The following is a 24,695-nucleotide window of genomic DNA, read 5'->3' as shown; positions in this document are numbered from 1 at the left end:
GGGGAGCCCTCGGTGTCCCAGCCCTTCTTGAGCATCTCGTGGACCTTCTGCGAAGAGGCGAGAGGYGCCGCTGCGGTGAGGCCGAAAGCTTCGCCCGGCCCGGCTGGCCTCGCGCCTGGGGCACCCGCCACCATGCCGCCCCCCCGCCCCGTTCTGCTCCCATCGTCTGCCAGGACCTTGGTGAAGGCCACCACCACCAAGCCACATCCAGCAGGACCTTGGTGAAGGCCACCAGGCACAGCTCCACTGGGCCACCTATGAAGGCCACCCATTTCCATTGTCCTGCTGTCCCGCCCCCCAGCCCAACCGGAGCGGACAGACTGGCTCCTCTGGAGGGACATGCCGTGATGTTGGTCCCATCACCAGTTGAGGAGATGGGGCTGGTGCCAGCAATGGGCAGCGGGAACAAGAGGAGGAGTGGGTGTCCTCTTGTCCCCAGAGATGCCGCAGGCATCACTGCGGCCCGCGCTGGGCACCCAGCTGTGGTGTCCATCGGCCACCCAGAGAACATGGCACGATGGCCTGTAGGTGGCCACAGGTGGGGATGGAGAACACCGACCAATGGCCCAGACGTGGCCCCAAGTGGGATGGAGGACACCTACCAATGGCCCAGAGGCGACCCCAGGTGGGGATGGAGGACACCTACCAATGGCCCASGGGTGGCCCCAGGTGGGGATAGAGAACACCTACCAATGGCCTGTAGGTCGCCCCAAGTGGGGATGGAGAAAACTGACCAATGGCCCAGAGTTGACACCAGGTGGGGATGGAGGACATCGACCAATGGCCCAGAGGTGGCCCCAGGTGGGGATGGAGGACACCTACCAATGGCCCAGAGGTGGCCCCAAGCGGGGATGGAGGACACCGACCAAATGGCCCAGAGGTGGCCCCAGGTGGGGATGTAGGACACCTACCAGCTCGTGGCTCTGTGGCTTGCCCTGCAGCTTCTGGTGGTAGTCGAAGGTGAGGCGGTCGAGCACGGCGTGCTCCTCCTCGTCCACCGTGGCCATGGAGCGCTCCTTGTTGATCTTGTCAATGTCGATCTGCTCCTCGCCCTCCAGGACGGCATTCCACCAGTACTCGTCGCCCTTGCTCAGGTTGATCTGGGGACCACGCAGCGGCGTCAGGGCACGAGACGGGGAGCGTGGCACCGCCTCGTCCCTCACCCCCACGCCCACCTGGGGACCCGTCATGTGTTGTCCCCCCTCAACCCGCTTCCTTCTTTCCGCGTTATTTAAGCAAGAAGCCCGGCAGCCGGGAGGATTTACGGTGCTCGGCGGCGGCGCTGCAAAGTCATCAGTAAAGCCAGACAAGACAATTTAGCGAAACCTCCCCAGAAGCTCAGCGGCTCCGGAGGGGGAAACGCGGGCAGCCATTAAAGTTATGGAGCCGCGTGTCTCTCTCCGGTGMGAAGCAAAGGAACCAATTAATGCAAGAGGAGGCGGCTGGGGCTTAATCCCTCGGGAAGAGCAGAGCCGGGAAAATATCCCAGCTCTGGGAAGGCGTTAGTTTTTCCGGTGAGATGAGCGGGCTTGTTCTTCTCTTAATTGCACAGTTGAGTTTCTCCAGAGGAAGCCAAACAGCTCGAGGCTTAGCGCCGGGCTTCTCCACCGCTTCGGCCGGCTCTGCAGACCCCCCAGCCTGAGGGCCGCCTGCCCCCCGTGCCAGGCAAAGCAAGCCGAGGGCTTCGCAAACTGTCCTTGCTTAACCTCCACAGCYGGCGATTTGCTCTTATTCCTGGGAGGGAGGGAGAATTGAAAGTCAGAAGCGGGACTCGCTCGGAAGCGGCACCTTCAAACCTCGAGCTTCTCCTTTGCCCGCGGGCCACGGCAAAGCTCTTGCCATGGGCTCCAGTGCAGGGTTTCACGCTTTCATGCAGCTCTGGAGGGCTTGCTGCAGATGGGTCCAAATCTCACTGCAGGACCCATGGGTGGAGGTTGCTTTCTTGGACACCTTTCTGTTGACGTCCTCCAGCGATTCAGCCTGGCACATGGGCTACAAGAGCKTAAGGTGACGGAGATGCTGGCAAGGAACCTCATCAAGAGCTTGGGCACAGCAAGGCTGAGATCTCGTAACATTCAGTCCAGACGAGGCGAGATGTCCCACAAGCTTCAGCCACGTGTGGACCAGGAGAGAAGCTCCAGCGCTGGGCCACCAGCGCCCCGCAAGGCCRCGTCCTCAGCAGGCGAGTGCTCCAGGAACCCAGCGGGGCTTCACGAATGCRACAGGCTTTTTTCCACCAGGACAAACCTTGCCCTGATGATGTTCCTTCCTCCAAGCAAAAGCTTTGCCCAYACTTGAAGCTGCCGCTACAAGTTTCCCGGCCACCAGCTCAGCCGGACGAAGCCAAGGCGCCGGGCAGGGAAGGGGCAGCTCAGCACAGCTGCGGGAGGGAAGAGAAGCGCAGCGGGGGGAGCAACTTGGAAAACCAGCCTCCTGCCAGCTCCTTTTCTTGGGAAGCAACAATGGCAACGGTCGCCCCCAAAAGTCGGCAGGGGCCAGAGCCGTTTAGAGGTGCTAAGAAAGCAGCCAGCAGCGTTTCCAACAACACGTGGAGGTTAGGGAGAAGGGAGAGCACCGCAGATTATCATTAACTCGGCCTCGCAGCTCACAGGGTGACAAGCTGAAGGCTTTAATAGCTGCTCAAGGCAGGACTTGGTGACAAAAACCTGAGCGGGGATAACAAATGTCGGAGAGGAGGAGAATAAAAGAGGGAACGGAAAGAAAAAAAAAGAACCCTTGACAACGAAAATAATCCCAAAACGTGTTGCGCACAACACCCAGCGGAGATTTCTAAAACGAGCTCATGCAAATCTATTTTCATCTCGCTTTTGACAAGCGAGCGGGTGCAACGGAGAAGGGAGCACGYGGGGATCGTACCCAGGACTGCGGGGGGCTTCAGCAAGGTGCCCCCGGCAGCGGGATGAGCCGGGGACACGATGTCAGGCCAGCGGAGGCGGCCGGAGCCTCGGCTTTCGGAACGGCGCCCGCCGGGTTTCAACCTTGGTCGGACACTCGTGCAAGCCACAAAGGTGCCAAAGGGCGGGATGAAAACCAGGTCGATGCCGAGCACAGGCAGCGGCAGGGCGAACCGCGTCAAGCAGGACACAAGGGCAGCGCRGAGGAGGAGGAGAAAGGACTTGGGTGCCAGGAAGCGGGAAGGCACTGAGGACTATATGGATGATGGAAAGATGCCTGGCGAGGAGGAGAAATTCATAGGGACACCAGATAGGAGAGGAAGAGCAGAGCCAGGAGGGGTTAGGAGGCAAATTAACCTCAGCTGCTTCTCAAGATAAGAGGCCATGGGGAGAACACAGGCCAGTTAATGAGAGCCAGCAAAAGGCACGGAAAACGCACAGATCCTCATGACTCTCAGTGTGTCCTGCAGGAGCATATGGGACGCAACAGTTCCCATGAAAACGCTGCACGTGATCACAGCAAGSAGAGACTTTCACAAGGGACAAGACCAAGCAGGACAGCTTCTGCCTCCACGGAGCATCAGCATACGGACCGACCTCCGCCGAAGGGACTCCCTTGTTTAAAGGATCAAGAAACTCRAGTGCTCGTAGGTTTTTCTCTGGGACAGAGCCTCTTAAGTGCCCCAAACAGTGATACCTTCCAAGAACATCAGGATCTCCTTGGGTGACTCCACCACCAGCACTCTGTGAGCCCGATCTCGGCCACATCTCCGACGCCGCTGGGAGATGCCTTCTTCTTGGTCCCAGATGAGAAGTTGGCACCTCGCCGCAACTGTCGGGAAGGGGAAACTCCCGACCGCTGCGTTGGGAATTCACCGGGAGCTGCGTTAACACRCGGCAGTGCAAATTCCAACAGGGCAAGGGCCCGTACGCCCTCGTCCGCCRCGGTCCCTGGTGCTCCAGCAGGACCCGACCGGCTCACGTCCGAATCCCCTCCCAAGAGCCGCAGCGAAGYGGTTCATTAACAGGAGGTTGGATGCCTGCTGATGAATGAATCRAAAGGCTCCGCAAACCACTTTCGGCTACTCGGCGCCTGGGAAAAGGAGACGCTCTCGGGTGAGAATTACTCACTCTGCTCCAGTTACCTTACAATTCTTCAAGTGAAATCTCATCCCACCATCAATATGTTGGCAGCCAGCTGGAGATCCTCACAACCCTGCGCTCGCGCTAATTTGAGGCAAGAGCCAGCTCCGGCTGGAGATAACRGGACGACTCCCCTCGCTGCCCGGGGACGCTCCGGAAGGCCCCCGAGTCTCGCTCCACCCGCGCGCTCTTCCCGTCCTCCTCCGGAGCTGGATATTTAATAAACATCGCCTCCCTTGCTGATCCTGGGGACAGGCACCCGGAATTGCCATTCGTGCTGCAGAGCAGCCATCCGTCGGGGCAGTTCCTCTTGAATAAGGCTTCGCTCCTTCCCCAGGGTTATCTTCAYGCATCGACTAACTTGCAAGAAGCTTAAGAACGTCTTAAAAACGCAAGTTGGTGATGCCATCGCTTCCTGTTTCATGCCCTCTCCACGGCCCACCGGATTTGGAGAAGCTCTTCTCTCTCGCARCAACTTCACGCTCTTGCCGTCAGGCCGTAACCGTCCTGGGTTACATCCATTCTGATCCAGAGCGGCTGGGCAACACCTGCAAAGCATCTCCGTGCACTTCCCTCTGGACTTCTGCATCCAGCAGGAAATTCCCACTTGATTTCACCCCAGGGAAGCTTGGCTTTGGGAGTCCGTCTGCTGTCCCACGACAACTCTGACGGTGGGGGACAGCCCTGGGGACAGAGCCTGCCTGGCAGCAGCAATTGCGCCACATAGCCCGGACTGCCGGCACACTCCGGAAACGGGATAACGAAGCTGGAAACCTGTTGGTAATGAGCTCCAGGCCAGCAACAACGACTGGGACGCACATGGGCAATGGGAGATTGAGCGGGATGCTGCGTGGGTAGAGCCAGGGAAAGCCAGCGTGGGACACGTCCAGATCTGGCTCAAACTTGCAACTGCTCCGAGTTTCCAGCTCGAGGCCGGAGCAGCTGCGAGCAAAGGCGCAGGGACAGCAGCCGGAGCAGACGCCCCTTACCAAAACGCACTTGCCCGGCTCCAGGCTCCAGAGGGAACTCTCCGTGTTGATCTTGTGCGTGAGCTTGCCTTCCATGAGGACGCGCTGGCTGCCGCCCTCCAGCACCGCCACGCGAATCGTGCCGCTGCTGATATCCACAGCCACCTGCAAACACAGAGAAGAGGAGGAGGAAGGTTCCCGCGCGCGTTCTCGCCGGGCGGGTTGACGCGCGGGGTCAAGTGCACTCGCCGGGGATGAGAGAGAGAGAGAAGAGCTATCGGCTCCGCGGGTAGCGGGAGGGTGGGAATCCCGCTGCTGTTTCGGAGCAAGCGGCAATGGCTCAGGGGAGAAAGGAAGAGCTAGAGGGATTCGAGCTGGCCAGGGCTCCCCGGCGAGGCACGGGGGCCTCCCGCCGCCATATGGGCAACCCTGCTCGGACCCGCCGCCGAGGTGACACTTCTCCCTGCCCGGGGAAAGGGGGACGGAGGCAGGTTGCTGCCTGGGCATGCCAGCGCCGGCGGTCTCCAAAGAGACCATAGGTCCTTCCTTGCCCGCCAGCCCCGGGCCGCAGCGAACGCGGAGCCCGGCCGGGGGAGGACCGGGCGCCCGCGGGGACCGGGGCAGGTTTGCGTGTGCCCAGGCGCTGCCCCGTCTCTCGGCCCCGGGAGGAGGAGGAGATTGCGGTTTAGATTTGCCTGCATTCTCTCCCAGAGTTCCCCCAGATCTTCCTGCCGCTCTGCAGACCTCATTTGAAATGTTATTACATTATCCATTACCTAGGAGATTGCCGGTGACTCACTAGCTCCACGCAGGCAAGAGCCGGAGCGATGCCGCGCGCGCGAAGCTCTTTCTCCCCCCTCATCACCACCACCACCACCCAACAACTGCCGCAAGCGAGCGGACGCACGCGCCACGGAGCCGGCGCCGCCTCGGCGGCGGAGCGGGCCGGGGCTGCCACGGGTGCGCGAGCTGGGCCGGCGGGAGCCACAGCCGCCAGCGGCTCTCCCGAGCGGCACTCGCCGGGTCTGGCCGGAGGACGCGGAGAGGACGCTCGGGTTTTTCGGACGGTCCCTGCGAAAGCAGCTCTGGCTTTCCAGCATCTCTGGAAAGGCACGAGGCCACGGGCAGTGGGCTCTGCTCGCCGCCACCGATCCTGCGGCGCGAGTAGTTACACGCTCCAGCATCTCGGCACGGCAGGCGGCTGAGCACGGTGACCCCCCCCCAGCCATCTTCTGGAGGGGCTCCCTTGAGGCACGGAGGGTCTTGGATAAGGGGGACGACGCCAAGGACCCCACGGAGCTCCTGAAGACGCAGCAACGGGATCCGATGAGGCAGGGAAGAGTGAAATTTGAGACGTGTTTTATTCCGAGGTAGCCGCACAAGGCAGCGCTCGGGGCTGAGGGACGTCTTCAAGGGACCTCTGGGAACGGCAAGATGTTAGGTAGCAAGCAGGTCTGGACAAGCAATCCAGGGCCAGAGGAAATCTGCTGCAATGTTTCAAACACGATTAGGGATGCTGAGGAGGAGGCGGCTGGGGCCAGGGAACACGCCAGGAAAGATTATTGGTTTTAATAAAGCAGCTAGAATATGCCTCCTCGCGTCTCCGACGGCACCGGTGGGATACGAAGGTGGTGGTGGTGGGGGGAGCAGGGAAGAGGGGCTGGAGAAGCAGCAGAGAAACCCAGATGCAAGGAGAGCGCCAAACAGGGCAGCCTTAATCCAGCAGCCTTCCCGATCGATCAAGAGCGAGAAGCAATCGGAATAGCCGCCGCTCCCCACGCCTAGCGCAAAAACAGGCCACGTTCGGCACGCGGATCCGGAGGGGCTCGGGAGCCTGAGCGGYGACAGCGGCCTGCCTTCATCCCGGCAGGGAAAAAAAATAAAAARTAAAAATGAAGAAATCGCCTCTGCTCGGCATCCCCGCTCCAGCGGGCGCCCGYGGGGCGACGTGGGGCCCGGCTCTCTGCCGCGGCCTCCCACCGCAGTAATCCGCGAGCGCTAAAACGCCCACAGCCGCCCACGCACATCAAACAAGCAAACACAACCCGGGGAACCAAACTAGCTCGTTTTCCTCTGAGCCGGGCAGGAACAGAGAAGCTGGCGGCGTTATCTCTATTTAAGCGCCGGGGAAGCGCTCGGATATACGCACCCGCCCCCCCCCTTCCCCATCCGCCCCCCGCTGCACCCCTGGGTAGAGCGGAGAGACGGAGACGGTGGAGGGAGATGCTCCCACCTACGCCGTCTCCCATTCCCGCTCCGCGGACACTTTGCGGAGCTCCTTACGGCGAACCYGCCAGCTTGCCCGAGCGCTAATGCGCCATAGCAACAGACTGCATCCAAAAAGTGCCATAAGTAAGATTTTTTTGAGCAGCATCAGAGCCGGGCACGCTCGGAGCCCAGGGAGCGAACGGGGGAGATTTTTAATCTCGCCTTGGCAGGCAGAGGCCGAGAGACTGATAATTTTTGGAAAACATGAAGCTGCATGGTGAACGTAGGAGAACGCTTCTGTTTTGCAAGAGCCCATCGACAACAAGCCCTAGGTCTATCYGGTTTTAAAATCGCTTCGAATCGCCCCGCTCTGGCCCGTGACCCAGCCTATCTGCTTGCAGTCCCCCCCCTCCCTGCCCAAGGCTGGAAGAGATTTTAAAGAATCTCCTTAAAATGAAAACTCGGCTGCCGAGGGACCCCGGCACGCGTGCACTGCCCCGAGGGAGACATCCGTCCGCCCTCGCAGCGCGGCGGAGAGGTTAGGAACCTGCCAGGCCTCCGTGGCTCCGGRGGGGATGGTGGAAAAGGACCAAGCAGGCAAGAGCCCTGGCGCAAGGGCCCTTCCCTGGGCAAAGGCGACGCATCCTGAGTGCAGTCGGATGCGGAGGGGATGGAACATCCCTCCGGGCACCCCTGAACGCTTCCAAGAAATGGCTCAGTTTTATTGGAGCGACCCACTGGGAAAGCTGCAGCTCGCGGTCCCCCTGCTGTCCCTGTGGCAGCCGCTCACTCCATCACCCCTCCAGGCCGGGTTGCTGCTGCCAATTACACTCTTTTGGCACGCTCGGGAGCTGTGTAGGCTGGAGCCAGCGAGCAAACCCAAGCGTGCTCGTTTCCAGGCGCCCTGCAAGTGGAGGGGAATGGGAGGTGGGGGAGCGCGCGCTTCCCAAACGGAAAAATACAGAAGGGACCGCGGGGCGGGCAGCGCTCGGCAAGGAGAGCGCAAGCGCCCGGGTCCGCAAGCCCACTCGTAGGCGTGTTCCCCCTCCCCCCCACCCCCCGTAGCTGCTCACTTGCCCCCGTGACCGCGGGGTGCAAGTGAGCCTCGGCGGTTGGTACGTGAAAGGCCCAGGCCACGGCTCCGGGCTGCGACGTTCCTCGGGAGAAAAGGGACAGGAGGGAACAGGAGTGGCAAAGGAAAAGCAACGTGACTGCTTGCAGCTATGAGTAAAGTAAGAAAGAAGWAACATTCCCGCTCGGACCCGCGGAGCGAGGCAGGGCTGCCCTGTGCCCCGCACGCAGCAGCGAGGGCGGCCGGGCCGGCTCGCCGGGCTGGGCGCCGGGCCCGGATCCCYTCCATTCGGAGCCGCGATGCAGGTCGAGTCCCGCAAGGGGCCGGGCCTGCTCCGATTCCCCCCGTTCCTGCGGGCCAGAGCTGCCCCAGCCGTTCCCGCTGCAAAGGAAAGGCAAGAGACGCTCCAAGGCAGAGAGTGCTACTGGGAAAGGAGCATCCATCCCCAAACTATCCACCTCCGGCAGCTCGGATAACCGGGGAAGGAGTTAGCCGTCCCCAAACTATCCGCCTCCGGCAGCTTAGATAACGCGCTGCTTCCCGCTCCAAGCAGCTTCCCAGGAAAGCTGGGCCTCCGGAGGGAAAAGGAGACGTCGGAAGACGAACCGTTCGAGCYGGTTTACCTGTTTGCCTTTTACGATGTGCTTGGGCACCGGCACTTTAATCTCCAGGTCGCTGTAGTCTTGGGACCAGGCGTAATTCTCTCGCACGGCTCCGTTGTAGCTGTCGGGATTCGTCTGGAACTGCTCCTGTCTCCTGGGGAGGAAGAAAAGGAGAGAGGCATTAAGCGGCCAACAGATCGGAGCGCGGAGAGAGCAAGAAACTTGAGGGAAGGATATAGGAAGTAGAAAGAGGGCAGAGCCAGCCTGACAGCATCCTTAATGCTTCGAGTTAACRCTCAGCCTTTCCCCCAGGACAGGAAGAGTTCGGATCGGCAGGTCCAAGACAGGAAGAGTCGTCCTGCTCGGCACTGGCAGGAGGGCTCGGGCTTGACGAGAAACTCTCGGAGCGAAAATCAGCCGCTTCCGGCTGCAGGAATTTGRAGAGAAAAAACGAGGAGAGATTTGGTGGCAGGGGGAGGACGGGATTTATTAGCCATAATATGGCCAAGAAAAGGGGCTCGGCATTAAACCCACACCCCTTTAAATCGCCRGCGGGCGAAGGATCCATCCCATCGAAACCTCCCCGCTCGGAAATCAAATCAGACCGTTTCTAAAGATAGCCGCGGCGCTAACAAAAGGCAGAGTTATTTTAAAATGTTTTCGTACGCACCTCGTCCCCAAGCCGGAGCTGTACAGCGGCGTTACGTAAGAGGGGAACRGGGGACGAACGGGCCCGGGAGACGGCGGACCTGCCCCGGGGACCTCGTCCCCCTCCTCGACACCCCCCCAATGCCGAGGGGTCCCGGGCAGGCAGGCAGCGGGGGCGGCTTCCCGCGCCGCCGGGGCTTACGTAAGATCCCTGGGTTTTTTTAACTAAATTCAGCTTCAAACCGTTCGGAAGGCTCCGTGCGTACGCACGCGCTCTTGTGTTTTGTTCTCTTCTTGCTCTTTTGGTCCCCCCCCCCCGACGATTTCAATGGGCATGTTGAAGGGTTATTTCGCTGGTTTGGGTTTTTTTACCCGCCGCATCGAAAAGCACCCAGTTTCCGGAGGCACCGAGAAGCGAAGCTGGCGCAAAGGAGCGCCCCGGGCTGCCTGCCGGGCCAGCTCCGAGAGCGGCGATTCCCGCGGGGCTGGGGGGGGGGGGGTTATGTGTTTTTTTTCCTCTCCCCCCCTTTCTTTTCTTTTTTTTCCCCCAAATCTTGCCCTCGCCCGGCGGTCGCCCATTGGGTCCCCATTGCCATGGAGATGGGGGTTGGCATGGCAGCGGAGAACCGGCGCTCTCATCGGTTGGCTCCAGCTGGYGGTTCCCAAACCACCCCCGGGCTCGTAGGAGGCGAACGGGCTGGAGGGCGAGAGAGGGAAAAGCGCGGGGCCGCCTTTTCCGATGCTTTTTGCCCCCCTCCTCCGTCGACCCCGCAGCGGCGAGGGGGCTAGCGCGGSTCCCGCGCCTCCCCGTCAGCATCCCTTTTCCCACCGCTGCCGCCGCCTCCACCGCAACCCCGCGCGGGGGGAAGCGACGGCCCCGAACGCCGGCCGGCCTTCCTTTTGCTCAGAAAAAAAAMCCCCAGCGGCCCAGATGGGAAAGCCAAGGGGATGGTTTCGTGCCCGAGCGTAGGAATCGCACGGCGGCATGACAAATCCCCTGGCAAAAACTGAGCTTCCTGCTCTCGAGCCAAGGGACGCTCGGGATTTCGGGTAAGAAACGCCAGCCTCAGCCTAGTCACACGTCTCCGGCAGGAGGCTGCCATCTCTCCCACCTCCCGAAGCGCTCCTGCCTTTTTCGGGRGGGAGGGGGAAGATTTTCCAATCCAGATCCTTGCCCGGTCCAACTGCGCTCGGCACGCGACACCCCGCACGCCGGCGGCAGTTCGAAAACCTGGACGCAGCCTTGCCGGCCGGGAAGCGGTTTCCTTCGGCCTCCTCGGAAAGGAGGCCGGGAAGCGAGAAGGCGCCTTTCCCGGTCGAGCACGTTCTCCGCGTCGCTTCAACAGCACCACCGTGCAGCGGGCGAGAGAATTTCCTCGCCGCCGGCCGGCTCCATCCCTCCATCCTCAACCCCGCCGGGCGGCCAGCAGCTCCCCGGGGGGGAGTAGGAGAGCTGGGGGGAAAAGCAGAGGGCGGCTGGCGAGCGCGGCGGCCGACGACCGATGGGCCCGGTCGGCCGCCGGGGCGCCGAATCTCCAGCCGGACCCGGCGCCGGGGGCGCCGGAGCGGGAGGGCGAAGCAGCCTCGGCTTTGCAGCAGCGAGGCTCGGGCGCCGCTCGCGCTCGGCTGCGCGGTGGCGGGGCCGCGGTGGGCGGCTCTGTGTGTTCTGTCTTGTTCTATTTTCGCTCGCAAATGTGTCATTTTGGGGGAGGTGAAACCTTTAACAACGCACCGGCGCGAAGCAGCCAAGCTGGGTTGGGTTTTTTCCTTTTTTTTTTCCTTTTTTTCCCCCCTTTTGCACGCGGCGCCGCCGTTAAAGCCTTTCCCCCACCTTGCACGGCCCGAGCTTCCCCTTCGCTCCGCGCACATCRCCATGGATTTCTTTCCCTTTTTTTTCCCCCCTGCATTTCCCTTCTCGGAAAGCAAAAGCTTCAGCCGCGGCTCTGTAGCAGCAGCCCTGAGCATAGAACAAGAGCAAGAACTGGATGCTGGAGGATTTAATATTTTATAGGAGAAGTAAGGCAGCTCCTAGAGTTCCTCTTTACTACGGATTTGCAAGGCAAGACTGCAAGAGTTGAGCAATAGACAGAGCACCGCGGGAGCGCTACGGCTGTCCGTCAGCCCGCCGCCGACAGCGGAGCGAAGAGCAGAGGTCAGCACGTGCCACGGGAAGGACTAATCCCAGGCGACTTGTTTGATTACTTTTTATATATATATATACATATATATGTAAAAAGAAAAAAAAGGGTTTCAAACCTATGTAAGGAAATCTATCCGCTTAGCCATCCCGGAGCGCCTCAGCTTTCAGAGGCAGGATCTCTGCTCGGGGCGCCGTGCGAGCCCACGATCGGGGGCAGGCCGACGGAAATCCCACCCTGGTTTCACGTAGCTGGGCAYGGCAGCCCCGACGGCTTCAACTTGCAGCGCCTCCGGCCAGCACGGCACGAGCTGGCCGCCCAGCTCGGTTTGCTGCAGGCTTCGGGGTTCTTCGGCGTCTCCTGAAGACGGTCACGGGGCTTTGCTAGCGGCCCAAGACCGTCGAGCTCCGGTGGGGGTTGCGCCTTGCCRGGCGCTCGTGACCCCTCCGCAGCATTGCCAAGAGGCCGCCGCCGATCCCCTTCCCGGAGCGAGCGGCGTCCGTCACCGTAGTTCAGCTCGACTCCAGGAGGCAAATTGGGGAGGAGAAGCTGCTGCCGACGCATGGGCGCCCGGGGCAAAGCCGGCAGCCTCTCCGCAACACCTCCGACCTCTTGCATTCGGGCGACGGCCGGCCAAGCAGGGCAGGCAGACGCCAGGGCCATCTCCGCATCGTCACACACGGGCCGCGTTCGCGCTGCGGCACCAACGCCAGTACCGGCATCTAGATTTCCAGGGAGAAAACCACCTGCTCCCGGCTCGCAGCCTCCCGCTTGGCAGCACGGCCGCGGGAAAGCTCAAAGCCRCTTCAAGCTGCGGGAAGACCTGCATGAACCAGCTTCTGCCAGGACCACGGCAGGAGAAGGAAAACAGATCAGCTTTTAAGGTGACTTTGACGYGGGACAAATGTGCCCTCTGCTCTTCAGGGTCCCAACGCACACCGGAGGGTGCTGGAGCAGCCGAGCGACGGGTGGAGAAGCCGCAGGTTTAACCTCCGAGGAGGGCTGTAGGAAAAAACCCCGGTCGTGCTCTTTTTGCTGCTTTTGCCAGGAAGCCGAGGAGGATCCTCCCCCCGCYCCCCGTCACCCCTTCCATTACATTTGCTCTCTCTTGGTTTTGGCCGAGAAGCAGCGAGGCGTAAGGAAGGCTTACCGCCGGGTCTCAGCGCCTTCRCCGGAGTCCTGGAGGCACTCGGGGCTTCATAAAAGCTTCCTTCGTACACGACGCTTCAGTTAATTAGGTCTTCGGCAAAGCTGAACACCAACCGCTTCCCTCTTACAGCTCAGCGCAGTGAACAAGCGTCGAGATCCGCTCCACGTTTCTCCCGGTGTCAGCAAGCTCCAGCCTCCAGCACGGCGCTGGCCTCCGATGGGTCCCAGGGCCCTACGGACCCTCGGGGTCTCTTCCGGCCACGTCTAATGAAGGTGCGCTTGAGTTGGTGGGGGAAAATGCTCCATGTATATTTTTGGAAGGGCTCTTTCGCGCCCACGATGGACACAAGCTCTTCAGTGCTTCCACAGCTGCCTCCCTACCCCATCCTCTGAGCTCCTGATCACGCGTCTCCAAGGTGGCAGCAGGCTTCTCAAAACTGAGATGAGTTCGAGCCAGTGGATGTGTGCACACACACACAAAAAAAAGATGGAAAAAATGACATGCCAGAGGAAGCAGCCAAAGCCTTCTCCCTTACCCCCAAGACTAGGGCATGATCCTGAGCAACCTTCAACTGTGCCGCCCGGGCTCCAGCCAGCAGCGAGGTCCRTTCTCCTTCAGTGAGCTTCAGGGCTCGAACTCACCACCCTGATGGGATCGGCAACCGAAAAGGCAGCAGAAAGCACCAAGACAACTCGCCCTTCATCGTTAAGCTCGGAAGCTGCTGCGAGGAGACGGGGCCAAGGTTGCCCGGGGTACAAGGCAGAGAGGTGCCCGCCGCACAACATGCGTGAGACAAYGTCTCTGCTGCCCAGCGCAACAAGGCATCCACCCAACCCCAAGCAGCTGGAGACCCCACGTCCCCTTTTGCCCTTTCTCGTGCATCGGGACCAAGAGGCTCTTGCCTTCTCCCCGCTAGGCTAGCCAGATGAGCGGTTTGCTCTTTCTCCAGCTCACACTCTTCAGGGGAGCTTTTAGCCTTCCCTTTTGATTTCCAAGTTATTTATGGAGCCATTCAACAGAGCCAACTCAGTGACATTAGGCTAGTTTAAATGCCACCGCCAGCTCGCAGGAGAGCTTCGGAGTTGTCACCAGAGGGCTAGATTTCGCTACTGCTGGGAAATTTAGGTCAAGGACAGCAGGACACGCTACTGTTAGGGAAAGTCCCCCGAGATCTTCATTGTTTGCATAGAGCTTACACAACCTTGGGCTTCAGAGGTCTCCTTTGAGAGACCGACGCGCAGCCAAACTGGGCTGGATTCAATTATAGCTCCCTTGGAAAAAGGGGATAAGGCCAAACGAATCTACCGGGATTGAATTGTGCAAGCGCAGGCAAACGGGGCCTTCCAAACTCTCAGCTTCCCACACCACGCAGACCTGACCTGGCCCGTACGCCCCTGACATTTGACRGCGTAACAGGGCTCTGCCAAGCCTGCGTTCCCTTTACGTTTCCACGCTACAGTTCTTCCTTCGGCGAACGCCAAGGTATTAAAGCAAGAAAACAGCTCTTTCTTTCTTAAATAAGAATCAGGCACACGCTGTCCCTCAGTCTCCAGCCCTGGGATTTTCTGCTTGTTAAGAGAAAAAAAAAAGAATTCTAGGTTTTAATTTAGTTATTTTTGGTCCYCGGACCTAATTTTGGAGATCGGCACCTTGGTAGGGCAAGCGAAGCCCCGAGCGATTCAGCGCGTGCCAGGGGAACTGACGCTCCGCTGCTGAGCTCAGCAGCCGAGAACCGGAGGAGTCAGGTTCCCCCCTTCAAGCATCCCAAAATCGGGCCCCAGCCGATCTCTTAACAGCTGCGAAAGGCTCGCTGCAGTCCGCGGGCCGCGCCAGACGGAGGGCTTGGGGGAAGCTCATCTTCGGCTCGAGCGCTTCGGCCTTTTGAAAAGGAGGAATTTYGCGAGGAGTCGAGTTTCCACTGCTACACGGCTTACGCGCGGACACGGTTCTCCCGGCACCGGGGCCCGGCCTCTCTCCGTCGCGAGAAAGACCCCGTTACGCAGGGAGGAGATAACTTACGGATCCTCGTGGTGGATTCAGAGGAGCTTCCTGCTTTCCCCAATAAAACCCGGACGCATCGTTCGCAAACCTCAAACGCGCCCCAAGGACCGTTCAGGGCAGAGAAGCGCCTACGGGCGAGATACAACTAAGCATTTCTGGGCGAGATTCAGCCTAAGAAGAGGGCCGCAAGGGGGGCTGCGACAGACAGAGTATGACTAAAAAACCCTCACGCAACCTGGAGAAGGGCAACGATGACTCTCCGTGCCTCCTGCTGCGAGAAGGAGGGGTTCAGAAGCAGGCTGAGATCCCACAGAGCAGGGTTTCCCGTCACCGGGAAGCTGTGGAACAACTTGCTGCAGGACGCCGCGGGCACCAGCGGCTCACGAGGGCTGAAATTCAGAGAGGAAGAAAGAAAAAAGGGGGGAAAAAAAAAACGAGGGGTATTAAACACCAAGAGGTCTCTCCAACCGAGGAAGCTGCCGAACCGCAATTCGTCGGAGGCAGGGGGGAACACTCGGAGGAAGCAGCGCTACGCGCTCGTTCTGTTCTCCTCCTCTTCCCCGAGCGCGTGCCGCTGCTGGAGCCAGGAGACGGGGCCAGACGGAGCCTYGCCGTCGCAGGTCAGACAGCCCTGTCTGGCTCCCGCTCTTGACGGGGACTCTGCGGCGCCAGGAGAATTCCCCGTGCGCAGCCCCGCGGCAGGGCTAAAGCCCGAAGGAGGGGCGTCGTCGGGAGAAGCAAACTGGTTTCACCAGCTTCTGGGTTGGACAGTGCTGGAGGCTGAACAGGAGTGACCACGGAGGCTCTGCTCCCTTCCCCTACCCTCGCTCGTGGAAAAACCTCGCTAGGAAAAAGCTCGAGACAACGTCGCCTCTGAGCCAAACAAAACCGGCCTCGAAGTCGGGCGGGTGCAGCAAGCACCCGCGATGACCCCTTAGGAGAACGGATCCACTCCAAAAACATACTGCAAGCACCTCGTAACGTGGGGTTTTTTTTCCTCTTGCTTTTCATCTGGGCTTTCGGCAAAGCCAAGCAGTTGCTAAGTTGAATTAGACTCGCCCAGGAGGCTCRTGGAAATTTCCCGAAGCGCTGCTGCGTCACCTCGGGGATCCACGGTGGCGTGCCGTGCAAAGGGTTAACGGCGGCCGCGCAGGCCTCCGGGAACAGAAGCGGTCAAGCCGGAGCGTCGGAGAAGTCAGCTCACCAGATTAACACATTTCACTTCAATTTTATTCTGCCTCTCGCTAGGGACAGCGAGCCGGCAAAGCACACGAGCGATTTTGTAGGTCGCTGCCGATCGCAGCCACCCACTTAGCGGGAAGTTACCGCGTGGGGGGACGTCACCCGCAGGCGGCAGCCGGCCCTGGGGTGGGGGGAGAGCTCACCTGGAGGGAGGCTGCACGTGCCAGGGCAGCCGGGGCTCTGCCCACCCGCCCGGCGCCGGGATGGGGCGCAGCAAACGCCGCCGCTGCCTTTTCGTACCCTTCCCCAGAGTAACCGCGGTGGCAGAAATCAGCTCCGCAGGTCACCTAACGGTGAAAGAGTGACAGGTTTTCCTGCCAAGCCCATAAAAAACAGAGCTGAAAACAAAGCCCTTCTCACCACAGCCCCTTCCTACAACTTCTCTCCTCTCTCCACGCAGGAGGAGTTTGCAGCAGTCAACGCACGGTTCGGCTGCGGAGGTCTCCAGGCCCCGATTTCATCCTGCTCTGGCTCCAAAAGACAAGTCGCACCGTGCTGTGCTCCCCCAGCAGCTGCAAACCCTTCCCGGCAGGTAAGGCGCTGCCCATCCTCCTCGGCCCGCGCGGCGCTCACAGGGACTCGGCGTTCCGCCGCTCCCGTTCGGAGCCCTGGAAATTTTCCAGCTCCAAGAGTGCTGGGCAAAGCAAGCCAGCACGAAGTGGGTCATGCAGGTGCTGCTGCTCCGAGGCGAGCCGCGGTCCTACGCGGATGGAGGGACCGGCAGCTCCCTGTGGCCACGGGAAGAGGTAGGAGCAGGGCTGGAGTCACGTCAGGGATGAGCGGTTCGMGTCTGTGCCTGGGGGAAGCAAAATTACTCCTCGCTGGCATTGCCAGTGCCGTAGGGACCTTGATGCCTCCCCTGTAAAGGTTCAGGTCCCTGTGGCCATCCCATCCTCTGCCTCTCTTCCCCAGGAGCAGGATCGGCTCGGTGCTAGACACCGAGGGCTCACTAACATCAGGTCAGGGCCCGTTTTAGCTAGAGCCGCAGATCAGCCGAGAAACAAGGTGCTGCAAGAGCTCCCTGGGCCCTCCACCCAGCCGCTCGCAGACCGCGGGCACCCAAGTCCCTTCCGCGTCTCCCTCTAGGCTTCCRGAGATGCCTCAGCCCCGGCACGGACCCCGAGCCCGGCGCCTCCATCGCCCGCACAATTACATCAGCTCCTCCCTTGTCTCAGAAGTTCCTTCTTTGGAGGCTTCCCCAACCTGGGAAGAAAATACCCTGCTGCTCTTCCTAGCGGGTTGCTCTCCCAGGTCCAGCCCAGGCTCTAACAGAGGGACACAAGCAGCCYGGAGGTGCCCTCTCCGGTGAGGAGCCAAGAGAGGATGGGAAAAGCACAGAGCGAAGTTCAGGCTTAGAGAAAGAAATGAGCAGAGGGGAAGCAAGAGCTGGAGTTGGCAAGAGCTGGAGTCGGCAAGCACCGGCAGAACCCCAAGGCCAGGCTGTGCAGTGCCACACGTGGGTTGCTGGGCGCTATTTTAAATGCTACGTGGCAAATATATGCAGGCTGAAATCCAAGCTGGGGGAAGGGGATGGGGGGGGAGACGCTGGGTGAAGCGGAGGTGTTGGAAAGTAGGAGCTGAGCTCCGGCGGGGACAGCTTCGGGGAGCAGATGGGGGGGAGTCAGCTCCGCGGCCTGCAAAGGCAGCCTCGGCGCCGCGCTCCCGCTCCCTCCGCGGAGCGGCCCCGGCTCGGCGGGGGCGTGAGGAGGGCACGCGCTCCCCCTCCRCCTTCCCGGCGAGCCCGAGAAGCTGCGACAGCCGGGGAAAGAGGAGGAGCATTCCCAAGGCAACTGCAAGGCAGGCCGAGGAACCGGCCTCTCCAGCAGCGTGAAGGAAGCCTTCGATCCACCCCGGCCCAGCTCTGGAGACCCTCGCTAGCTCCTTAGGCGCAGACTGCTCCGAAGGCACCCCCAGCGCTCAGCGCCTTTGCACGGCAGCCTTCCTAACGAAGGGGAATCGCATCACCGTCGTTTCAAACACGCGAGAGGCGAGGGACTGCGAGAGATCCGTCCAGAAAGAGGAGCCGAGCTCGCCTCTTACCCCACCAGCAATCCTTTGCGCCTGCAAAACAGGCTTGGCTTTGCTCTCCTCTTACAGAGCAGCCTTGCAAAGGCTGCTGCCGTCTCCACACGCTTCGCTAGATGCTCCCTAACACGTGTCCCAGCACCCAGGAGCAAAGCAAGACTGATGGGAGCTGGCAGATCTGGGATGTTACCTGCCCTACATTTATAGCGCATTGAAGTTGACAGAATGAGCGAGTTTTTATATAGATTTGGGCAGCAGAGGTTTTCTTATCTGGGGGAGGAAGGAAAGGAGACGGAAAATATTTCTGTTTAATCTCTCTTCTGCATCCTTGCTGCCAGAGCTGCACATTATTCATGCGGCCTTCATAACCAGGCTGGTGGCTGTAGGTTTTGCTCAGAAAGGGCTGTGCAGAATTAAGCAGCCGGTTAAATTATTAATAGTCTGTCGGGGGGTGCCCTGAATGCCTGTTCCTGTCCTTGCCACCTTTTGGGGGGCTCCAGTGCCCCCCAGAGGCACCAAAACCAACTACAGCGTTTTGATAAACCTGTTGGTCTCTCTGCCCTACTTAGATGAYGCAGACAACCTTTTTCCTGTTATCTGCGTCTGGCTAGCCGGGAAACGCAGGCTCCTGGCCCCAAAATCACGGCGCCGTAAAAAGCTCGCCCAGTTTGGCTTCCTTTGCCCAGTCTCACGCATCTACACAGAGATCCAGCTACGCACAAATCGAGGAGGCAGCAAAAGGGCCCGTGAATGTCTCAACGGCCTTATCGGGCCACGAGGTTTCGGGCAACAGGAGCAGATGCCTGGCGAGGAGGAAAAATAGCCCATCTGGCAGGGCAGAAGCCACAAGGGCGCCTTCGTTCGGCCACCTACGCCGAAGGCAGCTTCTTCACGTGGCTGCCCCCAACAACAAAAGGCTGGAGTCGAAATTTCACGAGGCGGAGAGAAAACACAACAAACGTGAACTGCAGCCTGCGCTCAGGTGGGCCTCAGCTCGCTCCTGCATGGGGCCTCACCCGGGGGCTTAAGCTTCTCCCTCTCACTTCCTTTTAGGATAAAAACAAGGTTGAAAACAGAGCTGTGGCCATGCAGCCTACGGAGGAACAAGGCTGAAGAGCTCTGCCAGCTCTAGCAGGGCTTTTTTTGGCTTGTTAATTTTGTGCTGGGGAGAGGTGTCAGACTGATGGCCCCGGGGACGATCTTTCTTTCACAGGACAGCTCCGGCACAGGCAGCAGAACATGGCTTTTCAGGTGATTTCACTTCTGGCTTCTGGCTTATTTTTATCCTGCTCGATGTGTGTCAGACCGGTCGAGTTAAGCACAAGTCCTTCTCCCCTTTCCTTTTCGATCAAGTTACTCGGCAGGCGCCTCGCCCCTGACGCGAGCACCCTTCCCTCGCCAGCCCTTCTCCTCCCATGCTCGGACCCTCCTTTCTACCTGCTGCCTTACCATGAGCCGAGGGTAAAAGCTCCAACCCCGCAACGATCCCTTCAGTTATTGCTCCGCAGCCTCCRAGGTTTTACCTCTCAGTCCATCCCTTCCATATCTCACTGGCTGACAGCTCCCCAAAAACCTCCYCGGCCTCGGGGATCTCCCCAGAGGCTTGTTCTCGCCACAGATGAGTGCAAAACTGGCCCAGAGAACAAGGATCACGGGCCCAAGCCACACTCCTCCGCCACTCTCTTCCCACCGCTTCCCCTCGCCAAGGATCACTCGGGTAACAGCGGGGATGAACTGGAGCGGAGCCACAGGCGCAAGCAGGAAGGCGGTGGGAAGACGCACTCGCAAAGGCCCTGCTTCGAGGGCTCCTCGGCCCCAGCACACCCAGCTCCCTCACCTCAGGCGCATCGACGGGCGGGAGGGGCGCGCGAGGAGCCCCCGCTGCTGCGCCAAGGCAGCTGCTGGGCCCTTGGAGCGTGCTGCGAACCGCAGCGGCACGCGGGCCGGAGGAAGGCACAGCACTGCCATCCCCCCTCCTCCTACCCTCCGCTTCCACCTGAGGAGCCCATAACCCTTTGCCTGCAACAGTTTAATCCCTCAAACAGGAACAGACCTCACAGACGCACCCAGCAAGGGGCTGCTGTGCATCGATACAGGACTCTGAGGATGCTTTTAGGGCATTGCTAGTAGCTCTGACCAGGAGAGACACCRGAGAAGGAAAGAGAAGACCGTGGTCCACCAACACCTGGGCATCTCCCTCAGCTGAAGCAAAACGTTGGTTCAGGCAGTAAGGACACACAGGGGCTTGAAACTCGATGGCTTCACCACTGGGGTTAAGACGACACACAGAGAAGGAACAGAAAAACCTACGCAGGATCCCACGCTCGGGTAAGCGGTTCATAAAGGCGAGGATCAGCCAGCCGAAGCTAACCTCCCCCCGGGCAGCGGACAGACCCAAGACGGAAGAGTCACGGACATCCCGGGCGGACTTTGAAACGAGGACATCTTTTAAAACACAAGACCGTTCAGCTCAGCTTGAAAGCAACCGAGTCTGGTCAGAGAACGCAGCTAAAGAGAAAACACGTCACAACATGTGATCCACCCTCAAAGTCGGCCCTGCTCTGAGCAGGGAGTCGGGTCCGAGACCTCCAGAGGTCTCTTCCAGCCAGAAGTATTTGACGACACTGCTGGCCTCGCCGCCAGTCACGCAGTCAGGCCTGCCCACACCAACGCGCAGGTATTACGACCATCTACGCGAGCTCCTACCTGGCTGCTAGGACGTCTCACAGCATGCTATCAGGACACGGATGAGGAGGGGATAACAGGAGAATCCGACACTGAATTTCTGCGCAAAAGGGTTATGGGACAGCGTCTGGTTTTCCAGAGCTGCTGTGGTCAGGCAGGACCATCAGCTCAACCACACCATGCTGAGCGCCGTCAAAGAGACCCCGCTCACCGCAGCCGGGGCTGGGGGAAGCCTCGTGAACCGGCTTAGCCAGCAGCTCAAGCAAACTGCTCCRCGGGGTTGGGCGCAGGGACTTGACGCTCCCCCCTCTTCAGCAAGGAGGAGGAGAAACCAAACTAGCTGTAAGCAGAGCTCTCTGCCCTCCCACGGGAAGTTATGCAGCTGCTCCAGCTGTGGGGCCCGCAAGGAAAAGTCGTGAGACCTTCCTGAAGGGCCGAGAGCCCGCGGTGGTGGGGCGGGATCGCCCCTCTGCCCCCCAGCACAAGGGCTCTAAGACAGGCTAGCTAACACGGTCTCGCCGCTCCCATCATCCGCCTCCCCGCTGCCGGGGGCACGAAGGAAGTAGCATAAGAAAGACCCTTACGTGGGCAGTTCTGCTGGCCGGGGCTCTGCTGGGGCGGCAGCCTGCGGTGCCTCTGCTGGCGAAGAGCTGGGTGCTGCCGGGGCTGCGTCCTGGGCTGTCACCGCCTCCCGAGGCCTCGCAGCTCCCTCGGCATCCGGCACGGGCACGCACTCCGCCGTCGACTCCATCTCGATCTCCTGAGCCACGGGGGACGCTTTCACCCTCTCCGCCGCTGCGGCGGCCTCCTCTTCCTCCTCCTTCTTCCTCAGTTTCGCCTCCAGTTCCCGGCGTCTCTTCTCATCATCCTGCCGGGCCATCCGCTCAAAGACTTTGAATGCCTGGAAGAGAGCAAACCAAGCAGATTGTCAAGCCACCAAGCTCGGGCGAAGAGGCTGGGGGAGAAGGACTGGAGATTCATTGCATACTTGGGGCACACATCACTGTCTCTCCCTCTCCGGGTTCCCTGTGCCCCACACTGTCTACTCCTGCCAAGCCCAAATTGCTTAAATCACCAGCGAAACCAGCCACCAATCATTTTGAAAGCTGCACATCCCCATTAAACGCCCTGACATCTTTGGATAAAGCCCAGATTCCTAGGAGCTGCTTTGAAATCGTTTCTCGGGGCCTGTTCCAGCAGCTGAACTTGCATCAGCTTCCGCTGCAGGAAAGGGGGTTGGTTATTCCAGCAAAAAGCAACCAGTTTCCCTCACCTCCACAGCCTCCTCTGCACACCCTCGCCAACACTGGTTCAACTCCSGGCTAGTAACGCGGCTTTGAGGGAGCTGACACCTTTCCCCACCTTCCCTTGCCTCGCCCTGCCTTCCAGCGCTAACTAAGGAGCTGTTTGCAAGCCCAAAGCTCAAACCAAACACCTGAGACACAAACAGGACGAGATCCTCTGAGACAAACTACGTGACAGCCTGCCTGGTGCAGGCAGGCTGCTGGCTGAGACCAAATGGACAYTTTTAGCCAGCAAGAGTGAAGGCGAAGAGTGAAAAAAGTGACTTTATGTAGGATTTTGAATAAGGACTGACCAACTCAGGCAATAAATTGCACTTTGTCAGAGAAAAACCATCCCTCTCTGTCACCCGGCAGCATGGTGGGTAAGGAGGATATAATTCCATCCTAAAGCGGCCCCTTGCCCCACTCCTCTCCCTTTGCAATCTCTTTCTTTTCCCCACTGCTCTGTGTCCCGGCTCTCCTCAGCGCCCATCCCCAGCTCCTTCTCTTGAACTCACAAGACTTTTTCTTCCTGCGTTCACCCCGCTGGCAGCGCCCGCTGGGCCTGGCAGCGAGCTGATGAAAATAGTCCTGCGGCTGCTCCGGGGGCGGCAGCTGCTCCGTGACCAGACCCCRGGCAGGAGCAGGTGAAGCCAAGATCAGTCTAAAGGGCAAAAATCCCTGGGAGAGGTCAAGGCACAGCGTTACCTTACATCTTGGCAGGGATCCCAGGCCGTGACTCAAACGTGCTATTCATAGGCCGTCCCCCACCCCCACCGAAAACAAAGCTCAAACGAGCCTGAGCCTGAGGCCCGATCACGCAGGGGACACCCCGAACTCATCTCCTTCTCCTCACACACAGCCCAAAACAGTCCCCGGGGTGTGTGTGTGGGGGGGGAAACCCAAGCGAAGTTTCCCACCCTCGTCACCACAATCCACGGGTGGCAAAGTCCCGTGGCGGCGCGTGACCCCAGGGACGTGCCAGCTGCGAGCAGGCGGGCGACGCAGGCTCCCTCCCACTGCGGGCAGCCCCGAGGTGGGCGCAGGGAGAGGGAACGGGGCCTTACATGGGCCTGTCCGCCTCTGCTTCGCATCCACAGGCCACCAGAGCTGGGAAGGAGAACTGCTAGTCCGAGCGGACTAACACCTAAAAAGAAAATCAAGCCAGGCCCCCATCTCTCTCAGCTCTTTTCCTTCCTCCTCACAAAGATTAATAACAGATTAATAACAGCCTGGAGTCAGAGATCAGCGCTCAGTTTTCAGAATGCCAAGCCCAGCCYGGCTGGGCCGGGCAAACAACAGTTTGGAGCATTTGCTACATCTCCAGCTGCTACCAGCAATGCAAAAAAGGATCAAAATCGGCTTCCTCGCCCTCTGCATGACGCCCGCAGTCTCCTCTTGCTTTCTGCTACTGTCRTCCAGGTGTCCTAGCTCCCACAGCTTGGGTCAGCAGCATCCGGCATGCCCTAACACGAACCCTGCTTGCCCAAAGTGCTGCGGGTGGTTGCCTTCTTCGCCCTCGCCACAGCCCAAGCTCCGAGAGGGGTATCAGGCCTCAGCAAGGCCTCCGGCRAGGGTCTCCCAGGTCCCACCTGCCCCTTGGGGCTCCTCATCTTCCATAAGGACAACCCTTGCCATCCACTCTGGCGTGGATGCACCGGAACGCCTCTCCCCCGCTCCCTGAGTGACAGCAAGGATTAAATCCAGCATGAGCCGGGCCCGGTCACTGGTCTTCCCAGCACCACCAGCCGCCACCAGGCCTCGGGGCCGGCTCCGAGGGCAGGGCCGCGGCCAGAGGCCCCCAGGCGCCGAGCTGGCGTGGTGAGAAGAGCGCCTGGAAGGGCCGCGGCAAGGCCCGGGGCCGCCCCGGCGGTACCTGGAGGGCCATGGCCTGGGCGGCACCGGGCGGGAAGCCCAGGCGGTCGCCGGGCCGCAGCAGGAGACGGTAGAAATCGGTCTTGCGGTAGAGGAAGCCGAAGAGGACGCGCAGGAACTCCTCCACGTTGCCGACGTGCTGCAGGATGCCGAGCAGCGCTTGGTCGTACATGTCGGTCAGCGCCGCCGCGGCCTCCATGGCGCCTCCGGCCTTTCCTCCCCCTCCCCCGCCTCGAAACCCCGCGCCGCTGTCACGGTAACCGGGCCCGGCGGGCGCTTCCGGTCCGTCCCTGCGACGGCGCCCCCCGCGCTTCCGCCAGCGGCCCGCCGCCCTCAGCGGTCCGTCCGGAAACCGCCCCCCTCCCCCCCAACCTCTGCCCGCGCGCGGGAAGGTTCCGAGGCAGCGAGCGCGGAGGCCGAGCTAGAGCGCCGCCGCCCCGCGAGACGGGCAGCCGAGGCGGCAGGCGCCATCTTGGTTGCGGGTAGGGGAGGTCCGGGGGGCGCTGCCGCCATTACCGCGGCCCCACAGCGCACCGGGACCCCCCCCCACCGCCGGGGGGCGGTTATGGCGGTGCCGGGTGGCAGCGCCTCCCACGGGGCCCCCGGCCCCATGGAGTCCGTGGGTGCCCCCTTGCAGCCCCACAGGCCCAGCCGCCCCCCCTCAGCCCCACAGCATCCCTCTCCCTGGCCCCACGGCGCCAGGGGTCCCCGCAGCCCCCCCCAAACACCAGAGCCCCCCC

At 60.7% G+C, this 24,695-nt stretch overlaps 1 protein-coding gene across 1 annotated transcript in view; it reads right to left on the bottom strand.

Annotated features, from left to right (window-relative positions):
• The window catches only part of NUDCD3 (NudC domain containing 3), a gene marked incomplete at its 3' end in the record, with an annotated part of 28,444 nt that extends 4,201 nt beyond the window's left edge, over positions 1-24,243 (bottom strand). Inside the window, exons 1-6 of the mRNA XM_085321847.1 lie at positions 23,957-24,243; positions 21,382-21,698; positions 8,930-9,062; positions 5,048-5,191; positions 912-1,100; positions 1-47 (exon numbers count right to left, since the gene is read on the bottom strand). Of these exons, the coding sequence (XP_085177973.1) occupies positions 1-47; positions 912-1,100; positions 5,048-5,191; positions 8,930-9,062; positions 21,382-21,698; positions 23,957-24,154 (1,028 nt within the window). The remainder of the gene's footprint in view (positions 48-911; positions 1,101-5,047; positions 5,192-8,929; positions 9,063-21,381; positions 21,699-23,956) is intronic.
• Positions 24,244-24,695: the final 452 nt, after the last annotated feature.

The sequence above is a fragment of the Rhea americana genome, unplaced genomic scaffold (assembly GCF_003343005.1).
Source record: "Rhea americana isolate MKP2758 unplaced genomic scaffold, rheAme1 scaffold_717, whole genome shotgun sequence".
Lineage (NCBI taxonomy): Eukaryota > Metazoa > Chordata > Aves > Rheiformes > Rheidae > Rhea > Rhea americana.
Note: the sequence above shows the minus strand (reverse complement) of the source record. Positions and strands in the feature narration are given on the sequence as shown.